At 34.3% G+C, this 27896-nt stretch overlaps 1 protein-coding gene across 1 annotated transcript; it reads left to right on the top strand.

Annotated features, from left to right (window-relative positions):
- The first annotated feature begins 2538 nt into the window (after positions 1-2538).
- LOC149782307 (cilia- and flagella-associated protein 107-like) lies at positions 2539-27676 on the top strand. Its single transcript, XM_089933687.1, has 3 exons — positions 2539-2725; positions 4431-4719; positions 23837-27676. Exons 1-3 carry the CDS (start codon positions 2621-2623, stop codon positions 24109-24111), a joined length of 669 nt encoding a protein of 222 aa, XP_089789813.1. The 5' UTR covers positions 2539-2620; the 3' UTR covers positions 24112-27676.
- Positions 27677-27896: the final 220 nt, after the last annotated feature.

Here is a 27896-nt window from a genome sequence, read left to right as displayed (position 1 = left end):
GAATGAGAAAGTCTTTGTGTTGTGATCAGAATAGCCTCAGTTTTATCATCATTCATCTGCAGCTTGTTACAAGTCATCCATGATTTCATTGTTTTGTATATTTGTATGTTCTGTGTGTAAGGTTATGCCTGAAATTCCGCAATGTCGAATCAACTTAATACATACACATTAACATTATATTAAACTCATCTTGTGTTTATTTCTTTCTTACATTCTGTAGTGTGCTTTTGAAATAATCTCTCTCTCTCTCTCTCTCTCTCTCTCATTGTGTGAGTCTGCTTTGCACCCCTTATTCAAGGTCTTTATTTAAGCAAAAAAGAAAATGACTTATTGATTTAAAGATTTGATCATTCTTTTGCCTTATCTTTCTTTTGTATCCCTTAATTCGGATATCTAAACTTGCTTGGCACTATATAGCCAAGAGCGTTCTTGTCTCCTTAAACTACATACATACATACATACATACATACATACATACATACATACATACATAGTATAGCTAAACTTTTAAAACCTCCATCTAAAAATTAAAAAATAGTTTTGCACACGCTACTGACTGCCTGCAATCACAGCTTGAGGTTAAAATTTTCATCTTTGAACAGTGCACAGAGAAAAATGAATACACATTCTCTACATTATTAGATCTGTGCAAAGGTCCCATCTCCACACACGTACTCCAAAGAAAAGTTTCCTTACTAGTATGAACCAAAATTCTAAGACCACAGCTCATGCAATGTCTATCACCAACCATATTCGAAAGTATGAAGTTTCTGTCTTGAACAGTATAGAACTTGCTTAACATGACGCACACACGAACAGACAGAACACGGATATAATACAAATTTATTCTAAGCTGACTATACACACAGCTAATCTAAACTGAACGTAACAAAGCAAAGTTAAGTAATCTATAATGTATAAATGTATGTGAAGATAAAAGCGAATAAACAAACTAAAATTAAAAGCTAACGGTGTATACTGAGAAGTGGCGTACAAAGGGGGTGTGAGGCGGGGTGGGTGGGTGGGTTCCGCCTCGGGTGACAGACAGAAGGGGGTGGAGTGCCTTCGGGAGAGTTGAAATACCAGTTCAAGTTTTCAAACCAAATGAAAAATTCGCCAAAGTAGAAGTTATTTCCAATTTGCTTATGACAGCACTGTACCCTTTAAAAATCTACTTGCAAACATTATATATTTTTCTGTGTTTTTACATTTTAAAATTATTTGTGGCGGTGCCAAAGGAAGGATCCGCCCCTGATGCCAAATACTTTAGGTATGACCCAGATAATGAGTCTCATTTTCATCTCTGTCTCCTTGGGGAGGGGTATTCGTCATTTAAGTCAAATCGCTCATATAACGTGGTTATTTTGCCACTGCACAGGTCTTTAAAGCTCTATCCCTGTAGCAGGAAAATGGCAGAATGTCAGTGAAAAACATGTAAAAGATAACATCTATTGATCTAACAAAAATCCTGTCGAGAGACATTTATTTTTTCTGATTCTCTTAGATATTCTGACATTTTCTTACTTATAGTAATATAATTTCAAGGGCATGTGGCCACTAGCGTTTAGAGCATACATAATTAATTCCCTGCAGTTATCCACTAACATTGGAACGCATCCTTGTCAAGTGCATCGACTTCAATCCTGTGTTTGATGCACAACAGTAAACCTTCTGATGCTGGGCAATCATAGAAAATACCGAACCTTTTACAATAATAATATTTTAAGGAAATTTGACCCTGTAGTTTAAGGATTGGTAGGCCTATCTTTCTACCTTTGTCTTTTTTTTTTTTAAATAAGCAGAATGTTAACATCTTGTCCGTTTAAGTACCCACGTACATTTTTTTCGGATCTCCGTTAACCGTGTACTCTTAATTTTAAATATCTTTAGCATAATTTTTAACATCTTTACCGTTATAATTTCGATTACATTTTTTTTTTAAATAAAGGTGATTCTCATTCAGATTTTGTTCGCACTTTTTTCCCTTTACATTTAAAGACTTACCAGCATAGGATTGTCTTATTGTGTTAATAATAATAATAATGAGAACTTTGTTTAGCACCTAATATTTTGAAGCTCTAAGCGCTTAACGTTAGACACCCCCCCCAAAAAATCATATAAAATAATATGATAAAAAAAAAAACCAAACAAAAAGAACCCCGCACAAACCATTATTATTATTATTATTATTTAATGTGCTCTCATCACTAGCCATGCCTAAATCAGCTCCATGGAGCGTTTAATGGACTAATTAGTAGATAACAGAGCACGTGATATGCTTAGTAACGCTGTTAGCAACGCCTTTGAACTACTTTGTCTTTCATCTTACGCACAAATAGATAGTCCATATGACGAATAAATTCTCTTCGAAAAAAAAAATAAACGGCAAATTAAATATAAAAATGTGTTGGCTCATATTTATTTAGAAATTAGTTTACTCTAACATCAAATTGTATATAATCATTCTTCGACCGGGTACATTTTGGGACTCTGTGTAGTTGTACGCGTAGTGATATTAAAGTTATCATCTGTCAAAATCCCACATGTACTCTGTTGGCTAATGGGGTACATGTAATAGTGGAATATTTTAGTGTGCTAAGAGAATTATATTTAAAAAGAAATGGCACAGGGCGATCCCAGAAAATGGCACATGCCAGGGTGGAGAATTGAACAAAAGTTTGGACAGGGTGTCTTGATCGGAAACTGGTCGGAGGACAGATACACTGTAAGTTTTGATTAGCGGGTCGGATGCAACTTCTCGGTCTTTCTATCCGCTATCCGCTTTGGTTTTCATTGAGGTAGAGACAGCTTTGTGTGGATAGGGGGAGAGGAAATCAACTCAATCAACACACAACTTTTTGTGGATAGGGGGAGAGGAAGTCAAACTCACATCGTTTATTTAATTGTGTAAGATTAAGTTCTCCCGTGATTTTATTCTTCGCTTTCTCCAATATGCATGACACGTTCATTTCCCTCTTTCCTTGTCTTTTTGTTTTTCCACCCTTATAATTTTATTTAACAAAAATGTAATTGATATTGTCGTGGCCATTAGTAAGTCCGCAGTTTCAAATTCATTGTATCGATTTTGGTGCTTGATAAGTAAAGAAACCGGCTACACTTTTTTTTTATATATCTATTATTCATATTTCATTACAATCAGGATTGACTGTTGCTTGACAACAATCATAAAAAGAAGAAAGTGAAATATTAAGGAAAATTTGACTGATTTGATTGAATTTAGTTGTATTTCCGAATGTCAAATTATACATTAGCTTGTCAGTTAGTATACAGGTCCTTAGAATTTGAAAATAGAGTTGAGGTGGAGTTGGTGACTTGTGTTCTATTGACACAGTTATTTTACTGTTCAAAATGGCCCGTACAAGTCTGAATCTGCGTACAGTCCATTACATAGAGAAAGTCTTTATACTGCAGTGTGGTAACAAGCTCACTTTACATGTCTGCAGTTGGAGGTATGATTCCCAGGTCAGAACATAGGCAAGGATAAATACTCGATGATGTTTTCCTCAGGATGAATGCTTTTCCTTTCTTCAATGTTTACCTCATGCTAATACATTATGTAACTTTATTAAACTTGGTTATTGCAGGGAATTGGTTTAAAACTTTAATATTCATGTTTATTTCATGAAGTATCAATTAAAAATTTTTGGAGAAATTTTTATTGACTTTTATGTCATGTTCATATACTTGGTGAAGTTGCTTGTGTCCCAAAAGGTCAAACAGTTTACAGGGACAAACTGCCATGTTTTCAGTGCATGGATTTTACTAAACAATGAAATACTATTTTACATCTTTGGGAAGATTTTGTCCAAAACGTCAAACAATTCTTTAGCTTTTTTGTCATCAGTCGTTTGTTTTGGGTATCTTACTCAAGATAAGTAAGAAAGGCTGTTTTGATGATGCGTTTTACATTTTACTTTTGCTGAATATTTCATTGCTTAATAACGTATTTAAGAGATAAATGGGAAATTTTAGTGTACAGGTTTGAAAAAAATATTTTTTTGTGTGTGTTAGTTTTTGTTTTTTGGAAAGATCAGATGGTCATAGTTTCATTTACAACAGTGTTTGTTCTTAGATTTGTTGCTGTTACAAGGCTTACAAAAGCTCCATTAGGCCAGTACTGGATACCAGATTAATGTAAAGGGTCTGTCATTACTCTGTACCGAATACCAATCTATCATTTACCCAATCAACCACATCTTGCTTTGCACTGCATTGAAAAGATTGGAAATATAGATGTAATAATGCATTAATTTTCTGTGAAGAAAGTTCATTTATAATTGATTGTAAAATGAATTATTGAATGATTGGTCATGTTATTTTCTGATCAATCATTTATAATATATTGATTAATGACCACACCACCAAACTTTTGTAATAAATATATTCACAAGTATTTGTTTTTGTTTAAGTTTCTGAGGGGAGATCACAAGAACAGCAGTACTCATAGAACAGATTTCCGAAACTTTGGAAATCATCGTCCAGATGTAATTGTAAGACGCAAAGCTGTCTTAAAAGATGATGGATATGGACCGGAATATTTGTTTTATCACCATGGTAATAGATATGCAAACAACAAGATCTCATGGTATGATGAACACTACAATGGTAGATGGAAGGAGAATTCATTGCCTCCATCACGAGAGTGGAATGGTAATCGACTGGCATGGGGTCCTGAAAAATCAGACTATCCTCTGCAAGGTATTTCTTGTTTTATTTGATTTAGAAGATAGTGAGAGTGGTTATGAATTTCCTTGTGATGATGGCCTCCAGTTTTGGAGTCATCAGCAATGTTATAATGATGTGTTCTAATTTGTTAATGTTGTTTAACATTGACTGTAGCAGCAATTGGTGTTCCAGTTGGAACCCTTGTCATGCGTGAATGAAGAATGTTACATGTACCCTGTTTATTGTTAATTTTCTGTAAACAAATAACTTAAACGGAGAACAAAAATTTTGTTTGAAGGTTAAAAACTCATACTACTTCTTCACTTTAATGCCCTTCATTACACACAGTTCAGGTAACAAGGTGAGTAGGACCCGTGTCTTCAAGTGGTAATTAAAGTACATGTATCAGGTACTTCATTATAAGACAGTATGGTTATCATAGACAGTGTCACAATGAGGGTGTTCTGAAGTTACAAAATTAAGTAAATTTTTTTTATATTTTCAAACAATATCTCTAATGTAAAAGTTAGATTGCTGTGTCTACAGGTGAGATAGGAATCCCAAGCACGTGAAAGAAGAATCCAGATGTGAAATATGTTACGGAGATTTAGATTGCTTATATGGGTGGGTGAGACAGGCCTGAACGGTGATGCATTGATGTAGACTTATGCTTATGCAAGCCTGACAGGAACTTGCATAATATTCTTGTACAAACTTTGGAAAAGAGGGATATTTTTTCAGTTGAATAAATTCTAAAGAACAGATGTGACTTTGAAATCATTTTAAAAACAACATTGTTTAACATTGTTGAGGTCACTTCTTCATACCTATTCTAGGTCTGTAACCAAATGGACAGAAGTTTGTTGGTTTATCTCCAGTTAAGGTTTATTACAAGCCATTATGTTGACACTGCATTCGTTAGTACATTTTTGCCCTATATAGAAATTTGCCCTATATAGAAAAGGAAAATAGGAACAATTAGCTACATGGAAATGGAATGTTCATCTTCTGCTAGAAATGAAATTTTTTTATAATGTTAATCTCTCATTACAACAATATCCATGGAAGTAATAGGGTATCTCACCTTATAATGAGAATGCCTTATAATGAGTACATAATACAATTCACCCTCATTAAAACATTGTCCATGAGACCACCTTATAATCAGTACATGGTAAACTACCCATTAGGGGCTCTGGGTGGCAGAGTGGTCTAAAGTGCTTGCCTTTACTGATCACTGCCATCTCACCAATGTCCACATGGGTTCGAGTCTTGGACTCAGCCTATGTGGGTTACTGTGAGAAAACTTTCCAGTAGCTTCCTGTGGGTTGGTGGATTTTCCTGGGATTTTTTGAGGTTCTTTTTCCACTAGTTACATTTGCTGCCATGTATAGCCTATCATGTGCTGAAAAACAGCATTAGGCCCACAACAACAAAAACAACTCCCTCATTATAAAACTGTACATGAGAACATCTTATAATGAAGTACATGACATTATTCCCCCATAATACTGTCTATGAAACCACCTGATAATCAAGTACATGATACTCTACTCCCTCATTATAACACTATCCATGAAACCACTTCATGATAAAGTAGTAAATGATACATACACTTCTACAAATTCTAGTCAAATGGGATTCTTAACCATGCCTGCCTTGTAATGGAACTGTATTACAATGAAAAAACGTCTTATAACAGGAATTGTGATATAATGAAAGGTCTTATAGTGAGGGATTGATATATGTAAGTAACAATTCTGTACTTATTTCATCACAAAAACATGTACCTTTATTTACCAATGTACTCTGAACTTGCATGTATAGACAGCATAGACACAAAATTGTCCCACATTTAATGCACCAGCTGATAAGTGTTGGCATCATTTGCACAAAATCAGAAATAAGATGGTCAGTAGAGGTGTAATTGATATGCATAGACAGCCTTATTTATTCTGTGATGATATACCGGTACAGTTTCAATGACTGAAATGGTAGTTTATGTAAGGAAAGGAGACTATGTGTGTATATACACCTGTACTATGGCTAGGTGTGATATATATGACAGGTCCCTGTAAACTTAAATGTACCCTTATCTGTCTCTGTAGACATGATAATGTTACAGGGTCCTGCAAGTTCTAATTTCCCTTTATCTGCAGACATGTTATGGTATAGATAAGGCCCAGTACTTACAGATATGTTGAGCACAAAAATTGAACTAGATGTCAAAGGTAAAAAAGAAAAAATCAAATTTACAAAGTGCCTTATATCTTTTAAAATTGACCATAGCTTTGTTTTTAATGCTGGGTTTAACAGCATTGTTTTAACATTGTTGACTATTTTATGCTGAGAAAATGGGAGCTTAGTGCTTGACCAAAGGCCAGTATAAGACAGCTAACCCTGGCTAGCCTGGATGTATAAACATAAACTCTTGGACACTCCGCCAATTAACTTGGCTATTGCAACTCCCTCTCTTTGTAGACATTAAAATACAAAAAGCCAATAGTTCTAATGTTTCAAAACATTATAGAGAGTGAAATGATTAAAAATCAAAATGGACCTGTGCTGTTAATTTGGTACATGTTATGTTAAGTGATTCATGACTTTGATGTTATTTTGGTACATGGTATGCTAAGTAATTCATGACTGATGGACCTGTGCTGTTAATTTGGTACATGTTATGCTAAGTGATTCATGACTTTGATGTTAATTTGGTACATGTTATGCTAAGTAATTCATGACTGTGATGGACCTGTGCTGTTAATTTGGTACATGTTATGCTAAGTGATTCATGACTTTGATGGACCTGTGCTGTTAATTTGGTACATGTTATGCTAAGTGATGCATGACTGTGATGGACCTGTGCTGTTAATTTGATACATGTTATGTGAAGGGATTCATGACTGATGGATCTGTGCTGTTAATTTGGTATATGTTATGTGAAGGGATTCATGACTTTGATGGACGTGTGCTGTTAATTTGGTACATGTTATGTGAAGGGATTCATGACTGATGGATCTGTGCTGTTAATTTGGTACATGTTATGCAAAGTGATTCATGCATTTGATGGACCTGTGATGTTAATTTGGTACATGTTATGCTAAGTGATTCATGACTGATGGGTCTGTGATGTTAATTTGGTACATGTTATGTTAAGTGATTCATGCATTTGATGGACGTGTGCTGTTAATTTGGTACATGTTATGCTAAGTGATTCATGACTGATGGGTCTGTGATGTTAATTTGGTACATGTTATGTTAAGTGATTCATGCATTTGATGGACGTGTGCTGTTAATTTGGTACATGTTATGTTAAGTGATTCATGACTTTGATGGATCTGTGCTGTTAATTTGGTACTTGTGATGTTAAGTGATTCATGACTTTGATGGACCTGTGCTGTTAATTTGGTACATGTTAAGTGATTCATGACTTTGATGGATCTGTGCTGTTAATTTGGTACTTGTGATGTTAAGTGATTCATGACTTTGATGGATCCTTGCTGTTAATTTGGTACATGTTATGCTAAGTGATTCATGACTTTGATGGACCTGTGCTGTTAATTTGGTACATGGTATGTTAAGTGATTCATGACTTTGATGGACCTGTGCTCCTGTACTGTTAAATTGGTACATGTTACGTTAAGTGATTGATGACTTTGATGGACGTGTGCTGTTAATTTGGTACATGGTATGCTAAGTGATTCATGACTTTGATGGACCTTTGCTGTTAATTTGGTACATGTTAAGTGATTCATGACTTTGTTGCTGTTAGTTTGGTACATGTTATGTTAAGTGATTCATGACTTTGATGGACGTGTGCTGTTAATTTGGTACATGTTATGCTAAGTGATTCATGACTTTAATGGATGTGTGCTGTTAGTTTGGTTCATGTTATGTTAAGTGATTCATGACTTTGATGTTATTTTGGTACATGGTATGCTAAGTGATTCATGACTTTAATGGACCTGTGCTGTTAATTTGGTACATGTTATGTTAAGTGATTCATGACTTTGATGTTATTTTGGTACATGGTATGCTAAGTATTTCATGACTTTGATGAACCTGTGCTGTTAATTTGATACATGTTATGCTAAGTGATTCATGACTTTGATGGACCTGTGCTGTTAATTTGGTACACGTTATGCTAAGTAATTCATGACTTTGATGGACGTGTGCTGTTAATTTGGTACATGGTACACTAAGTGATTCATAACTTTGTTGCTGTTAGTTTGGTACATGTTAAGTAATTCATGACTGATGGACCTGTGCTGTTAATTTGGGATTATGTTATATTAAGTCATTATAGTATTTGAGACATTGTTTTGAAATACAATTATTTGTTTAGAATTTGTATGTTATTTGTGCTGACACCAGTCGTCCTGCTTACCAAGCATTTGTAGTACACTGATTCTACCCTAAAGTCATGTGACTTTCTTCACAAGTTTGACTATATCCTATTCCACAACTATAGTAAACAGATATCATCCAGATGTAAAACTGTAGATACTTTCTACTCTTTACTCAACTGAACCTTCTTTGTACTATTTGTGCTTAACTGTACATACTAATTGTGCTATTTTTACTCAAGTGTACATACTAATTGTACCATTTTTACTTAGCTGTACATACTTTGTACTCTCATTCATTAGTTGAATGTCTTAGGTCAGTGATTTTATACCAAATAATAGTTCGTAGTTGTGAAATGCTGTCATAATTATATTATATGACATATGAAACTGACCATTTGAAGGGGTCTCATTTATCGGCATCAAGTATTTTGTTCAAAGATGATGTGTAATTTCAACCTTTTATAAAAGCAACATTAACATTTTTTTGTACAATGATAATATTTCAGATGATTAACCTTTTTTCGTATAAACTGATATGATTAAAGAAGATTTTGTTCAGCTATCAATCAAATAACAAATGGATTTTGACTGAAGGGTAGAGAATAATTAGAATAAATTGACACAGGTGAGAACGTAATACAGTACCAGTAATTATATGGTATATTTTAGAAGTAAATTTGAAATCAGTCTAATTATTCTGATTTGATCCTGATGAGTTGTTTGATTTTGTTGATATATGGGATCATAAGTGACTTGAGCCCAGGAACTTTTAACTCACTGCCCCTAAATATTTGGAAGAGTGACATCTTGTTAAAACATGTTGTTAAGAGATATTTTATTGTTTACTGCTGTCTATTGTCAACCCCCCCCCCCCAACAAATGTCTTTAATCTTTCTAGTTGAGCAAGTCTCAGTGCTATGGTAAGAGTGTTACCCTTCCTGGCCAGATACAGGTTTTTTATTACCATATTTACCCGTATGATGTTCACCCTTTTGTATACAGTGCAGACTCAGATCAGGCTGAAGTTTGAATTGTTTTTTTTCTATAAGCCAGTCAGAAATGACCTTTCCGATATAACCTTATTTGCGATTGGCCAAAATGATATATGAAGCTCAAACTAAAGCTCAAAAACTGTGATTTCACGGTCAGGTTGGCATTATTTTTGGTACTTAGGGTCCAACCATTTCATCTTTTGTCAGGGGATTGAATTTTCTTTTTAACTTAGATACATTATCTATTTCTCGATACAATTTTTTTATTATTACGGGATAGTATCATGTGTTTTTTAAAAATCAGTTTATCAGTGTAAGATTATTTATTTGAAGTTAATTTGGGGATTTGAGTTTTATTCTAAAAAAATTCACAGGCTGCCAGCCCGAGAACAAATTAAAATGTCAGTTTTGGGCTCTGCTGTTCAGTCAGAGTGAATAGCATAACCCCTGATTTGCCAGAGCATTAAGAAATAGAAAAGCTGGGTTTATGTTGTTTACAGCTGGGTTTGTTTTATGACATTAACAATGGTATTATCATGACTGAATTGAGAACTGGCGAAAGGCCAGACCTGTTAGAAAGATAACTCCTCGATTAACAACAAAAGCATTGTAATGAAATTCAGTACATGGCAGAGTAAATTCAAACAAGCAGTTTTGTGTGACATAGTGTGTGGTAATGTTCACAGTTTAAAGCTTAAACATGAAAGCTATTAAACAATTAAGACTGAACCAGTTGAGCTAAATATAAATAAAACGGTACAAGTGAAAGATTTTAAAAGTAAAACTATCTTCTCCTGTCCCATTTCCAATTAGAATAGATTATGATTGGTCCTGGAAATGGAATATTTGATAAAATCTAGAACTGCAATTTACTGTGTACTCTACCTATATCTATAATGTCCAGTCAACCACACCAAGTGTAGATCATGTCTGATATTGTCTTCATATAAAACGGTCAGTCTGGGTTTCAAGAAGTGTAGCTTATATGGAAAGCCTGACTTTGTAATTTGGATATTTTACCCATTTTTTGCCATTGTTGATATACCTAAACATACTCAGTACTGTATAGCCAGTATTGTGCTGATGTGCTGTTAAACCCTCTTCATACATACATATACATGCCAAGCTGGGGCCCTTAGTGGCTGAGCGGTCTAAAGTGCTCACCATTACGGATCATTGCCATCTCACGTCTGTCTGCATGGGTTCGAGTCTTGGGTTCGACGTATGTGGGTATGTGAGAAAGCTTACCAGTAGCTTCTCGTGGGTTGAAAGTTCTTTCCATAATTTTCCAGGGTTCTTCCTCCACCATTTATACTGTTATAAAGCCAGTGTATAGCTTATCTTGTGCTGAAAAATGGCATTAAACCCTACATACAATAAACAACATGCTAAGCTGTTTGCAGTTGTATGCATAATATAGGAGAAAATACATTGTGCAAAGCTAAAAGTATTTATATATTTGAATACTTTTTTAAAATTTTGTTTAATTTGAGTTTTAATGCTTCATGTCATGAAATTCATTAATCTAAAACTTTACAGTCATCCGTCATTGGATCAGGAATGTTTTAATAGCTATGGTCATAAACAGTGTCATATGGGTGCTGTGAATATTTAGAAATGCAAAACTCAGACATACAATAGAGCACATTTACTCCTTTAATTTTGAAAAATGGAGCAATAGAAGCTGTATGTTTGTGACAGGTTACAAGCTATTAAGATGCCCAAAATGTAATAACTACTGTATATGACCTGAATAGGTGTGATAAATGTACGCCAATACTGGCTGTATGCGTTTATATCCACTATATCATTGTTTATACAAGTTCTTCTGTCTTGAGTGGGAGATAAGCTCAGCAAAGCCTTTAGTAAATTTTCCTAAAACTAATGTTATTATACCTAGTGAATGTTAGAGTTTTGATGAAAATGCTGTAACAACAAAGAATTTTCTAACAGTGCTTAATGGTGTAGTCACATTTTATATTTAAGTCATCAGATAGTGTGCAGCAGTTACTTCAGATATTCTTTCCAAGGTAACGTCTTTGTTTTGATTTCTGATTACCATTCATCAGAGAAAAGTAAATGAAACTTGGAAGAAGAAAAAAACATGTATCAAAGATAAATTGTAATATCTTGTAATTTGCTGATTCCCATATTTATCAAATTTTAGTTTTTCTACATATTTATCAAATTTTAGTTTTTCTACATAAAAATGCTTGTCTATTTCTGAATTACTGTCAAAACCTGTACATCAGTCATCACAGATTTTAAAAATTCTTCTGTAAACATATTTTGGACTTTGACAGTCTAAAAGAGGGGTGGGTGGACTTGGATTTTTTCCATAGCTAGACTCCTGGGAAAAGACTAAACATTTTTGTAAGCAAATATTTAACTTATGGAGGACTTGAATGTTTTTTCCCCACCAGTAACAAAGGTCTCCCCTGCCCCCCCCCCACCAGTCAAATGGTCAGTACCCTATCACTATCAAAGTATGTAGATTGTACAATAAGTGTTTATTAAAGCACATGAAAACAAAACAAATAAGAATTGTTGGAAGTTGTCTCATTAAAATTATACTATTTAAAATTAGTGTGATAACTTGAAAATACAAAACAGTATTTTTATCTTGGGGTTTGAAAATAAGACATTCTTTTCTAAAGCCACAAAAAATCCATTATCCAGCAGCCCATGACAAGTTTAAATTTTTATTTTCATGATTGTCTTGTGGCAACTTTGAAGGCGTGCTTAGGTCTTTTTGTATATATGATAAAGTAAAGATCAATTTTGGTTCCCATTTTCACCTCAGAACTCTCAAGGGCAAGTCAACCAATAAATGCTTGCCATAAATATACCAATAATAAGAGTAAATATTTAGTGTAACAGCTATTGATAAGGTGTTTTGACAGTATTTTATTGGCATTTGTGTCTCTATTGATTTCTTGAATGTTGTTCCAATTTGAAAACAGATTTAGCTCTGTTGGACTATAAATCATGCAAATCCAGACTGTCATGTCTTATGTTGTTGAAAGATATTTAATCCGTTCTAACAGCGTTTGATTGTGATGTATTTGCATGGGCATTATTAGTGAACAAGTATGTCTCCATATGATACTGCCACTTTACTTTCTTATTTGGATGGTAAAAACATTTAATTACACTGCAGGTAGTCTAATGATGAGCACACAAATGACATAAATTTTTCCATTATGGACAGGTGTCCTTTATATTAAGATTAAACTGATAATAAAACAGATGTGGTGCATGAATCAAAGACCAGTTAGATATAAATGTAGGTATAGATACAGATGTAAATGTACAGAGAAAAGAGACAAATATATTTTGTACGTCTACATATGTCTATAGATTCAGTTGACAGATTAATTAGATAACTATAAATATAAAGATATTACAGTGCATAGAAAACCAAATACCATCAACAGTGAGGTTTATTTAGTTATGTAATTGTTAAAATAAAATTTTATTTTGCTAAGCCAGTGGCATTGTCCCTCTCCCCCATAAAACTCTGGGGCTTTTTCCAAATGAAAAAGAGCTGGTTGCTTGTAGCCCCACTCCTTCCTTTCAGTTGCAGTAGTAATGCTTACTAGGCAGTTGCTATGACACTGTGCTAAGGAATAATACAGTGGAACTGCATTTTTTCTTTCAGTCCCAGGTAAAGCCTTGGCCTTTTGACCTCAAGTTAATAAGAGTCTTGTTTCAGATTGAAGCCATCCAGAAAGTTTGGTAAAGAATGCAATTATGAACTTGAGATTTATACAGAAACCATTTTGTCATTTGTGTAATGGTGACATTGATCTTGGACTTGTATATCTCAGGCATTGTTAAAAGAATTGTAAAGTTGGGTTATAGAGTACAGCCTGGCATTTAGTTCAGATGTGTACCTATAAAAATTTTCTTTCACCATTTGGTTATTTTCACTTCTAGAACCTTAAAGGTAAATTGTAAAGAAAGAGCAGATAACTCTTTTTAATCTTTTTATATTTGTAATTCAATCGTTGCATTTTCAGAAGCTGATATTCGTCTAGTCAGGCAGAATTCATTTTCCTTATATAAATTTAATAACTGCTAAAGACAGTGTACTTGACACTCATTCAGGCTGATTTTTTCAAGTACAAGCGAGCAGCCATTTTAGTTACCAGTTGCTTTTAAATTTGTACTTAGATTACGTACAATTTCCAGAAGTGCAATATCCAAAGAAATTTCAATCACAGTACATGTCAGCACAGGAGTTTCATGTTTTATTAATAAAGTTTGACAAAATTCTGTGAGAACACATTGCTGGGATGAAAGTAACATAGAGATATGCCAACATTCTATCCACTGTGCGTGTTGCAGGTGCAAACAATTTTATCGTACCTGTCACTCTCTCAGAAGTACATAACACCCTCCATGTTTCTGATGATATGTAGCTGTCACTCAGATGACTTCACTCATTATAAGTTACGTTAGTTATTACAGCCATTGATGTTACCTTTCACCTTGCAACTAAATATGTTAGACATGTACTTGACTAAACTTTATATCTTATGATTGTCTTCCCACCCCACAACCATGATGTGAACGGTACAGTGGCTGATGAGATGCCCGTCTACATATTGTACAATTAAGCCCTGTAGACAGTGTTTACTTAACACGGATTGATGCAGTCTGCTGATAACACTTTATAATTTTAATTGTCAGGAAAAATGCAAGAAGAGATGGGTTTAGATTTTAATATTGTAGGGCCTGAGCCTTTCTAGTTAGTCATGGTGTAAAAATTGTCCTTTATAAACAGATGCCCTCTTCATAGAGGTGTTTGCTATTTAGGCATGTTTTACTGTAATGGGGGACATATTAAAGTAATTAATTTGGCGAAGAACTTGGGGCAAATTTTAAAGTGGGATAATTTAGGTATTTTTGCTCTTTATCGAACTAGCCACATAAATACCTGTGGATAAAGATAAAGCACTGATGTGTGACTGAGGCCATTTATCATTCCATAGATGTGTAGATACCACACTGATGCTGTTACATGCTCTGTTACTCCATTTTATTACTGGATAAGAGAGGTCTGTGAACAATCTGCATACCATATATACCAACTGCAGACTGTATAACCCCTCATGATTTGATATTCCATTGGATTATTGAATGGCAACAACACTTAGATTCCTCTTTGCATATATTTAATAATCTACTGAACTTACACAAACTTTTGTGAAGACTCAGACACAAAGGACAAGCACAGCCTGCAACCATGTGTGTAGATTGAATGTGAAAACTAGGACATAGACTGCAAGCACAACCTGCTGCCATGTGTCTACATTGAAATATGAAGACTAATGACAACAAGCACAGCCTGCCATGATATGTTTAGATTGAAATGTGAAGACTTAAGGACACAGACAACAAGTACAGCCTGCCACCATGTGTGTAGATTGAAATGTGAAGACTTAAGGAATATAATACAAGCATAGCCCGCCATTATGTGTGTAGCTTGAAATGGGAAGATGGACACAGACTGCAAGCACAACCTGCCACCATGTGCATATATTGAAATGTGAAGACTAGGGCATAGCCTGTCACGATGTGTATAGATTGAAATGTGAAGACTGGGACACATACTACAAGTACAGCCTGCCACCATGTGTGTATGTTCAAATGTGAAGACTAGGACACAGACAACAAGTACAGCCTGCCACCATGTGTGTAGATTGAAATGTGAAGACCAAGGAATAGAATACAAGCATAGCCTGCCACTGTGTGTGTAGCTTGAAATGGGAAGATGGACACAGACTGCAAACATAACCTGCCACCATGTGCATAGAATGAAATGTGAAGACTAGGGCATAGCCTGCCACTATGTGTATATATTGAAATGTGAAGACTGGGACACAGACTACAAGTACAACCTGCCACCACGTGTGTATATTATTCGCACACCCTTCCATTTGTACCTGCCATTCCAGTTTTAAAAACAAATTATCAAGGATATAAAAAAATGCACAAAACTTGTTATTTCATTAATTAATTTGCACTTGCAATGTGACAACTACAAGTGCAGTGCCAGTCACTATGAACATGGACTAAAAGTCCAGCCAGTCACCATGAACATGAACTACAAGTGCTGCCAGTCACCATGAACATGGACTACAAGTGTTGCCAGTTGTGGTTGTTGTAGGGTATGATGCCAATTTTCAGCACAAGATAGGCTATATGTGGCAGCCGGTATAAATGGTGGAGGAAGAACCCGGGAAAACCCTGGAATGAACCACCGACACACAAGAAGCTGCTGGCAAGCTTTCTCACATACCCACATTGGCCAAACCCGAGACTTAAACCCATGTAGACAGAGGTGAGATGGCAATGATCCATAACGGTGAGCACTTTAGACCATGCAGCCACTCGGGGCCCCAAGTGCTGCTAGTCATGATGAATATAGACTACAAGTGCTGCCAGTTACCATGAACATGGACTACAAGTACAGCCTGTCATGTGTGTAGATGGACTATGATGTGAAGATTCCAGTACAGACTGCTAGTACAGCCAGTCACCATGAAAATATACTACAAGTACAGCCATCATTTGTGTGAAGATTACAGTACAGACTGCTAGTACAGCCAGTCACCATGAAAATATACTACAAGTACAGCCATCATTTGTGTGTTGATGGATTGAGATGTAAAGACTAGAACATAGAATAAAAGTAGAAAATGTCGCAATGACATGAAGTACAATTACACTGCTGCCTGTCACACTGTTTTTGTGGCCATTTACCATGGATGCAGGAGGTTGTGGGTTCAATGAAACCCCATGCAAGTCACACCAAAGATTTATAAAAATGGTACTTGCAGCTGCCTCACTTAGTTCTCAGCATTAAGAAGTTAGTGTTAGGACTTTATTGCCTGGTGTCAGGATAATTTGACTGGGTTGGACATGATGCTACATGTTTGTGGCATGGTGCCTCAGTGCTAGACATCACTCTGTAATAGACACACACACACACACACACACACACACATTTCTTAGTGCTGTCCCTGGATAGGCATCTGTTATACAGGTGGATATGGCATAAAATGAACCCTTCTCAGGTTATCGATTGTAAACTGTACAGTTAAGATTAAATCATGATTAAAATTGTCCATTGATTATTGATAATTGATTAATTTAAATATTGTATGATGTGTTGGTCATATCAAACCATACATATGCCAGAAAGATATACATATATGAGATTACAATCAGCATACACAACTGCAAGGTTGTAAATGTATGTTCACCCATGAAGTTCATGCAAATATGGTTTGGAACTTGGCCAGAATATATACTAACCCATGAAGCTGATACAAATAGAAGTGGAGTTACTGGAATATATGTTCAGCCACAGGGACTAAGACAGTGTAGATTGGAATTGGGTCAGAATATGTTTTTATGTGAATAATGATAAATCCTTATGTTGGCTGTTGTTGTTGTGGGGTTTAATGCCATTTTTCAGCACATGATAGGCTATGCACGGCGGCCAGTATTAATGGTGGAGGAAAACCCCGGGAAGAAACATTGACCCACGAGAAGCTACTGTCAAGTTTTATCACATACTCACATTGGATGAATCATATACTCGAACCCACACAGACAAATCCTCATATTGGATTCTTTTATTAATAGATGAAAATGCAAAGACCAGAATTTGTCTCGTTCAGATCTTTTTCTTTTGTTGAGAAATGTACTCAGTTGTTTTTGCATACACATTTCAGCCATACATCCACAAATTAACACTATGCATATGGTTTAAATGTTAGAACATTATAGCTACGGTTTATAATATCATTCAGCAAACATTCGTGCATGTGGTTTAAATGTTCGAACATTGTAGCCATATCTCCTCCAATAAACATTATACAAGTGGTTTAAATGTTAGAACATTGTAGTTTTGCTTTCTCCTGTAATAATTATGTGGTTTAAATGTTTAAACATTGTAGCCATACATGTATTTCTAATGAACAGTATACGTGTGGTTTAAATGTTAGAACATTATAATCATTCATAAGGTTTCAATGTTAGAACATTATCATTATTCATATGGTTGTAATGTTAGAACATTATCATTATTCATATGGTTTGAATGTCTAAGAACATTATCATTATTCATATGGTTTCAATGATTGAACATTGTCATTATTCATAAGGTTTCAATGTTAGAACATTATAATTATTCATAAGGTTTCAATGTTAGAACATTATCATTATTCATATGGTTGTAATGTTAGAACATTATCATTATTCATATGGTTTGAATGTCTAAGAACATTATCATTATTCATATGGTTTGAATGTCTAAGAACATTATCATTATTCATATGGTTTCAGTGATAGAACATTGTCATTATTCATAAGGTTTCAATGTTAGAATGTTATCATTAATCATATGGTTGTAATGTTAGAATGTTATCATTAATCATGTGGTTTCAATGTTAGAATGTTATCATTAATCATGTGGTTTCAATGTTAGAATGTTATCATTAATCATGTGGTTTCAATGTTAGAATGTTATCATTAATCATGTGGTTTCAATGTTAGAATGTTATCATTAATTATATGGTTTTTGATGTTAGACCATTATGATTTGAATGAACGGCATAATCATTATTCCTATTTCAGAGCTATGATCAGTAATGAATGTATATTTTCTGCATTCATGCAGTCATTTATGTCAACTCAGACATAATTTTTTGCAATGAAAATACATTACTCCCTCACTATAAGGTAGTTACTTTTATAAGGTATGTATGGCTAAAGATTCCATGTAATTATTTCACTTTAATATTATCTTGCATACCTCCATGTCAGGCAACCTCGCATATAAGGCAATCCGTTGTTAAGAAATACTGTAGCAGATTTACAGTTAGGGAGAACTGTAATGCTGTCATAAAGAAATTTTTTCTACCATTTTAATACCTTATTCATCTGTGCAATGCATAAACCACTGCAATATACAACTTGATCTGTCCCAGCATAATGATGATCTTGGTCAGATCTGTCCCAGCATAATGATGATCTGCATTGATAGAACCTGATCGGATCAGGTATAATGATGAGCAATGTTTATGTTGATAGAATCTTATCTATTATAGCATAATAAAGATGTGTACCTGTTGAAAAAACCTGATCTGTTCTTTCATAATGAAGATCTGTCAGTGCTGATAGAACATGCATTTTCCTTGTCCTGATGAAGGTACGTGTCTGTGTTGATAGAACTGAATCTGCTGTAGCATAATGAAGATATGTGTGTACACAGAACTTGATCTGACTTGGTATAGTGATGAATCTATGACTCAATATAACCTGATCTGACCTGGTATAGTGATGAATCTATGACTCAATATGACCTGATCTGACCTGGTATAGAGATGAATTATGACTCAATATAACCTGATCTGTTGTTGTTGTTGTTGTTTTGGGGCTTAACGCCATTTTTCAGCACACGATAGGCTATACATGGTGGCCAGTATTAATGGTGGAGGAAGAACCCGGGAAAACCCCGGAAAGAACCACCGACCCACGAGAAGCTACTGGCAAGCTTTCTCACATACCCACATTGGCTGAATCCTAGACTCGAACCGCCGCAGACAGAGGTGAGATGGCAGTGATCCGTAACGGAGAGCGCTTTAGACCACTCGGCCACTCGGGACCCCTAACCTGATCTGACCTGGTGTAGTGATGAATCTATGACTCAGTATAACCTGATCTGACCTGGTATAATGATGAATCTATAACTCAATATAACCTGATCTGACCTGGTATAGTGATGAATCTATGACTCAATATAACCTGATCTGGCTTGATATAGTGATGAATCTATGGCTTAATATAACGCGATCTGACCTAGTATAGTGATGAATCTATGACTCAATATAACCTGATCTGATCTGGTATAGTGATGAATCTATGACTCAATATAACCTGATCTGACCTGGTGTAGTGATGATCTCTGCCTATACTGACAGACCCTGACTTTTTTTCTAGCATGCAGAATGAAGGCATGTGTATATCAATAGAATCTGATCTGTCATGGTATGCTCGAGATCAGTGTCTATGTTAGAACCTGATCTGACCTGGTACAGTGATAAACTATGACCATGTTGATAGAACCGGATTTGTTCTAGCAAAATAAAGACATGTGTGCATGGTGAAAAACCTGATCTGTTCTTGTATAATCAAAGTCTGTGTCTATGTTGATAGAAACTGATCAGGTTTTGTATATAATGATAATCAATGTCTGTGCTGATAGAAACTGATCAGATTTTGTATAATGATGATTGATGTCTGTACTGATAGAAACGGATCAGGTTTTGTATAATGATGATCAGTGTCTGTGCTGATAGAAACTGATCCATTCTTGTATAACGATGATCAATGTCTATGCTGATAGAAACTGATCCATTCTTGTATAACGATGATCAATGTCTATGCTGATTAGAAACGGGTCAGGTTTTGTATAATGATGATCAGTGTCTATGCTGATAGAAACTGATCCATTCTTGTATAATGATGATCAGTGTCTACACTGATAGAAACTGATCCATTCTTGTATAATGATGATCAATGTCTACACTGATAGAACCTGCTCTGTCATAGCATGATGATGATCAGTGTCTGCTCTGTTTGATTGAAATTACTGTTAGAATAAAGATGCAATCACTGAGATTTGGGGTGTATTGCACAATGACACATCTGTGTGCAATATGCTGTTAACACCCCCTTGTAATGTACACACAAGCACATACAGTACAGATTACTTGATGGTATGTGTTACTCTGAGTATTTCAACCATATTTCTAATAAATTTGCTGTGGTTTTTTTAGGTATTTACATTGGGGGAGCTCACCAGTTATTTATGTACTTTTGAGAGAGTGACATATGTAAGGTTAAGTTGTTTGCATTTAAAACATGCACAATGGATATAATGTTGGCATACCTCTATGCTACATTAATGTAATGTGGATGATATTTCTTTGGATATTGTACTTTTGGAAATTGTACATGATCTAAGCACACTGCTAACTAAAATGACTGCTCCCTTGTGCTCCAAAAATCAACCTGAATTTGTCTAAAATGCACTATCCTTAGCAGCTATTAAAATAGGGAAAATGAATATTGCCAGACTAGACAATACCAGCTTTTAAAAGTGCAATGAATGAATTACCAAATATATAAAATGAAAAAAAAGTTATCAGCTCTTTTTTTATACAATTTACCTCTAAAGTTCAGGAAGTGAAAATGACCAAGTGGAGCTAGTGCTTTTTTGAAAGGTGCACATCTGGAGTAAGGCCAAGCTGTATACTCTATAACCCATATTACATCCATCAATCATACACCAAAATAAAGGGAATTTCATGTTCTTTCAACTATAACTAAGATATACCAGGTCTTTTTTAAATAGCCAGTATAACCAGTGAGGAAAGTCAGGGAAATTCTTTTTCTTTAAAACCCTATGCAAAATACGAAACTGTAGAGCACCACCAAAAAAGGATATACATGTTTATCATGCCACCAGCTGACTTTTGTGATATAATCTCCCTGTTTGATTGGGGATATAAAGTAGGTCTGATGTGATCCTCAGGGGACTTGGGGATATAAAGAAAGCCTGATGTGATCCTCTGTGGGCTTAGGTATATGAAATTGGCCTAATGTGATATAATCCCCTTGTTGGATTGGGAATGTAAAATAGGCCTGATTTGATATATTCCCCTTCTTGGTTTGGGAATGTAAAATAGGCCTGATGTGATATGATTCCCTTGTTGGTTTGGGTAGTATGAAATAGGCCTGATGTGATCCTCTGTGGGCTTGGGAATGTAAAATAGCCCTGCTATGATCTTATGTGGGCATGTGAATGTAAAATAGGCTTGATGTGATCCTCTCTGGGCATGGGGATATAAAATAAACCTGATGTGATTGTCTGTGGGCTTGGGGATGTAAATAAAATAGGCCTGATGTGCCCAAATGAATATTAACAGATGATAGTGAAGGTAACCTTTTGGGATGCATCCCATGGTGTTCATCTGATAAGGTTTTGGAGTTTTTTAAAGATGGTGATTTTTATAAAAAGATCTTTAATTTTAAAGAATTTACCTTTTTCTTTTGTATGCCATTTGGAAGTTTCTGCAGCATCATTACCTTGTTCATTTTGTCACATTGTGTGGAGATTTATATTTGGATGGAATAGTTGGTCACCCCTGGGAATTTGGCATGATTTTTAACCAATACCTACATATCTATCTACGTACCGACTGACCTGCCTGCCTGCCTGCATGCATCAGCATACATATATACATACATAGATACATACATGATACATACATACATACATACATACAGACAGACAGACAGACAGACATGTAGGTACAGTGTTATTCCATGAGTACAGTTAAATTTTACATTTTTATTACATAATGAATATGAGTTTGAGATTCTGCATATCATGTAATTACTTTGATGTAACAGTGTCATAATTTTAATGACATTGCAGTGACTTATAATTTTATGGCACTACATGTATAGGTTTTTAGGTCACAGTGACCTTTGGTTTTTATAGCACTGTATGAAATTGCTGGTTGTAATATCATAGTGAAGTTGAAATTTTATAGTATTGTGTGCCATTTCTTGGTGTTATATTACAGTAATCTATAGGTTTTATGATTTGATGATAGTAATTGTATTATAGCAGAAAAAAGTGCAAGATGTATTGAACAATAAAATTGTGACATTGGGAAAATGAGGAAATATTTGCTTTATTTTAAAAAGATGGATTAAAGTAGATCTGTTATTCCAGGAGAACCTGTCTTGGAAGACCACTCCTTCTGCCAAAAATAATGCTCTCTCCAGACAAGAGGTCTCTCAAGACAGGTCATAATATATTATAACCAATCAGTCTGTACAAGGAGAATCTTAGAAATGTATTAGATTTCAAGACAGGTCATCTTTCATAGCAGTAGTCTCTCAAGACAGGTTTTACTGTACTTGGATTAGAATTATGTGATTGTAATCACAAGTGTTCATAAAAAGTATTCAAGAACTTTATATTTTATGGAATTTGTAAAGATGTAAATCAATTTTCAATTTTTAAATATAATACCAGGCAACATAATTAAATTCTGATGGTTGGTTACAGTCAAAGCACACCAGAAGAGTGCATGAATCAGGGGCCTTCCATTAGATTTGAAGTTGGAGGATGAGTTGCTAAAGTAAGCAAGAGGTTCAGGGGACACCCCCACCTTCCCGGGGGATACATTTTGTTTTTTTAAAGAAGTCAGGTGTAAAGTAAAAGTATCCATGTAAATCACCCAGCTCCTGGCTGATAAGGACTTAGCCCTGATGAATGCACAAGTCAACTACATTGACATGGAAATCTAGAAGCTTTTCACATTAATGCATTAGTTTGGAGATCTTGAAACAAAATATTTAGAGGAATTGTTAGCTGTATGCTATAGGATCATTAATCATCCTTCATTTAATTTGCATAATTTTATGAAAATTAGATATCCCATTTTCATTTAAAGTTTGTGATCTGTGAGGTTTAAATTTACAAAGATGCACACATACCCTTATGCAGCTAACTGGCTAAATATAGAAACCAGGAAAACCCATAGTTAATATAATTCATTTAGGTTTTATGACTTAGTAGCTTCTCATTTTCAACATTACATAATGTGATTTTAACCAATCCAAATGGTTGTTACAAAAGCTTGGTAAAAAGTTGTAATTATACATACATAAGCTGTGGTTACATTATTTAAGTTAATTTGCATTGCTTTTCAGGACAGCCAACCAACTTTGGATTGCTACAGAAACTGAAGTCACGCTGGGCCAAACAGATAGCAGATGAGACAAGGGGAGATTACTTGTCTACATACCAAACCAGCTTCTATGGACATCCAAATGAGGCCATGACTACAGAACGGCACGCAATTCCGAAAGATGTCTCCACCTCATTACATCCTGTAAACAAAGTGAACAAGGACTTGCATTTCAGAAATATGCCAATAATAAAAGCGCCAGAAAAAATGCCCAGTTTGGCTCAAGTAGCTGTATGAACAAGAACCTGAATTTTAGTATTTATCAGGGACCAGTCATTTAATTTTGATGGAGTGGGGGAAGCCTCAGAGTTTTTAAAAGATATTTCCAGTCCCTATTTGGCTTGAAATAAAAAATACTCTTTCTCTGCTTTGTAGAAAAAAGAACCAATTTTTTCCATCTGATTACTTGAAGAAAAACTATCTTGAATGCAGGTACCCCCGCCCCAAATTAAATGGTCAGTCCCCAAAACAAGAAATTGATCTTGTGTTGAATTTTGGTTCGAAAAATTAGATTTCAGTTTGTATATATGCACATGTTCATTTGTATGGCAGTTTGTTTTATGAAGTAGGTTATTACTGGAAAACTATAAGTATAAAATAAAGCTTCAGAAAGCTATAAAAGAGCCTATTAAATGAGTAATAATTGCTTTGTTTTCAGCTAAAGATTTATATTATTGAGATGAAGATTTTTTTTATCCCCCATTAATTGAATGGAGCTCAAAACAGGGTATGTAGTATACGAAGTTGAAATACAGAACCTATTCATTACATATGATAATTTGAAATATTAACATTTCAATAATGCTCAGTGTAAATTCTTCAAGTATATGAAAAAAGTTTGTACTTTATGCATTTACTTTTTTCTCCTCTTAAGAAACTAAGTTTCCAACTAAGGTCAATGATTTCAGTAGCAATTTTTGGGTTGTCATTATTTTTGGTATCTTAAAAAGGTCATAAATCTGAATTAATTCTAAAATCATGCATACATCAGATTAATCCAGGACGATTTAAAAAAATGGAAACTGTATTGAAGTGGGGAACAGGTGTGGGGTTGAAAATGGAAAGATATAAATACTTGAATTGAGAAATTTATTTCTGCCATCATGGCCAGTAGTTCAGAAATGCAAGAATTGTAATCCAGTCATTTAACTTTACTGAGGGGTGTAATAACCATGATGTAATTATCGCAGACCATTAGTTTAAATCTATTTTGGGATTTTATTACCATAATATAAGAATTATAAACCAATCATTTAGCTCCACTGGGTGGTGTGTGTGAGGTTTTGTAACCATAATGTAATAATTGTAACTAGTAAATCTGACCCCATTGATGGTAATTATAATCTTAACGTAAGAACTCTAAACTATCAGTTTAACTTCGCTGAATGGTGTTTATGACCTTAATGTAAGAATTATAATGCATTCATTGAATTCCATTCAGTGGTCTTCAAACTACAATGTTTGAATTATAACCCATTCATTTAATTCCATTCATGCGTGTCATAGCCATAATGTACAAACTATAATCTTAAACCTTAACTTGGCTTGTTGATACAGTACAATCAAACACTGATTATTTGTACATCCTGAGAGGAATTTATTTGGTCTAGATAAATAATAGTAAAGAATAAATTGCAGCTTAAGACAACATTTCTTTGTTCCAGATATGTATAAAGTCCAGATAAATAGGGTGCAAATAATCAATAATTAACTAAACTAATGAATATTTGAAATATACATGTAGTAGTACCTAATACAGGTATCAATTTATGCACTGCACCTTATATTTGTAATGCTGTAAACTTATGTTTTGTAAAGTTGGCACATGATTAACTAAATTAAAATACAGTAATTAGCTGTTTTGTGAAGTTAGCACATGCTTAACAGTATTAAAATACAGTAATTAACTGTGGAAGAAAGTATTTCTATATCTGTTGGATAGGTGGGTGGCACTGCATTTTGTAAATCAATTTTTGTAAGTGGTGAGAGAAAAAGTCAAGATGAAAAATGCAGAATTTTAAATTAGATGCCTAAAAATGAGTGTTATTTTTAAAACTTGTTCACCTTTAATAAATCTAGGTCATATCTCTTAGGGAAAGCACTATGAAGATTTTAAGGTATTGAAATTGTATATGTTATAAAATTGCTGCACATGCAAGAAATTTTTGTACTTTTGAATGGTTCATGGAATTATATTTTTAATTAAAGGGAGGCAACTCAACATGTTACAATGCTGCTGTGTACAGGATTTCTGTTTAGCAAATGTAGTGTCTAGGCAGGTTTTAAACTTGTCAGGAACGATCAGTATTACTTTCTTGTTATCGATAGTTACTTGTTATTTTTTTTAGGACTTATAATAGTAACTTTTACACTAAGTATATTCTTTATATGTTGTTTTTTCTTAGTTACTATTGATCATTTACACTCCATGGAGCATTACTAGTATTGTCTATCTTTGTTTATCAATCTGTAACCATCATTATGCATTGTGCATGTTTTTTTTTTGTAAAGAAACTTTACATTCATTTGGATATGTTTATGTCACTGTCAGCATTAACTGTTCAAATATATTAAAAGTTACGACCACGACAAAACGATTACAATGCTGTGCCCATATGCTTTACAATAACTGGGTTGTTGATCCATGAAAAAAGTATTTATTATTTGGTTGTGTGCTGTATTCATTAATTGCACATCCTGTAGGATCATAAAATACCGATTTCAATTGGCTCATTATTTTGGGTGGGGGTTCTGAACTAGCTTTATATTGTTTAGAAGTTATTATTTTTATATATTAAATCTTAAAAATGTATTAGATTTTAAAAGTTTCCTAAGGGGTCATCAATGAAAACAAATTGCTTATTTTAAAAGAAAACTTTACGAAAAACAACAGAAAAATCATTAATATAGAAATTGGAACTACATGTCCTTCATGTAGGATGCTTCAGTCAAGTTGATTTACATGCAGATATTTTATAAAGTTTTGTCTGTATTAGAGTTCATATCGATGTTAAGAATAAATGCTTAATTCAGAGATATAATATTATTTCTAGATCTGTGATATTTTACAAAAATTTTATGAAAATAAGGCATAAATAGTACATTATTACAGCTAATGTGCACTTAGAAGTTGATTATTTTTTATCATATCCATGTACAATTCATATCTGAATGCAAAAAGTATAGAAACAGATTTGCCATCTGAAAATATACTATCAGATAAGGACTGGACAGTATAGACCTCTCATGCTTGAAAGTTTGTTTAAGCCAATCACAAATAATGATACTTTTGAAAGCTTTTTTCTGATTGGATGATAGTTCAAAGTCAAGCTTCGAGCTTTATAATCTCTAGCCCAGGGTCGACACTGTTTGTTGAGATCACATGAATTATAAACAACATAGGCCATGATAAACTAGAATATTATACAATGGCAGATTTGGGTCTAGTATTAGGCTTTTTTACCGCTTTGTATAGATGCTCTTCTGATTAATGCCGTATCTATGCACCTAATGTTTGGATTATATATCAGCATTCCGATGTTAAAGTTTGTCCAAAATATTTACCTTATTAAGTTTGTCTGCACCAGTATTATCACAGTATTATTAAAATGCTTTGCTCACATGCTTAAATTTTCAAGATATTTATTATTTATTGAAATGGAAGATCCTTTGTCATTGCTTTTGCTACTGATGACAAATGTCAACATTTAATATTTCATATACATGTATTTATAATTTGTGTATGCACCAAATGTTTTATGCTTGCTGTAATATGTAATGATAATACAACAGTAACATGCGACATTTGACTTATTTTTTATTTTTGTACACACAAATAGTTAGATAATTTACACACAAAAGAGAAGACAGTCATCAGAAGAAGTGGACATCAATCCAGTAACATGAAGGAATTTTAATTTTTAAGTTAAAGAAAAAGGGGCCATAATCTTTGCTTGAAATTCAGTTACATTATTGACATCATACTGTGAGTGTGTAATGAATTTACCTCATTTCAAATTTAA

The sequence above is a fragment of the Sinohyriopsis cumingii genome, chromosome 15 (assembly GCF_028554795.1).
Source record: "Sinohyriopsis cumingii isolate HCF-2022 chromosome 15, ASM2855479v2, whole genome shotgun sequence".
NCBI classification, from domain to species: domain Eukaryota; kingdom Metazoa; phylum Mollusca; class Bivalvia; order Unionida; family Unionidae; genus Sinohyriopsis; species Sinohyriopsis cumingii.
Note: the sequence above shows the minus strand (reverse complement) of the source record. Positions and strands in the feature narration are given on the sequence as shown.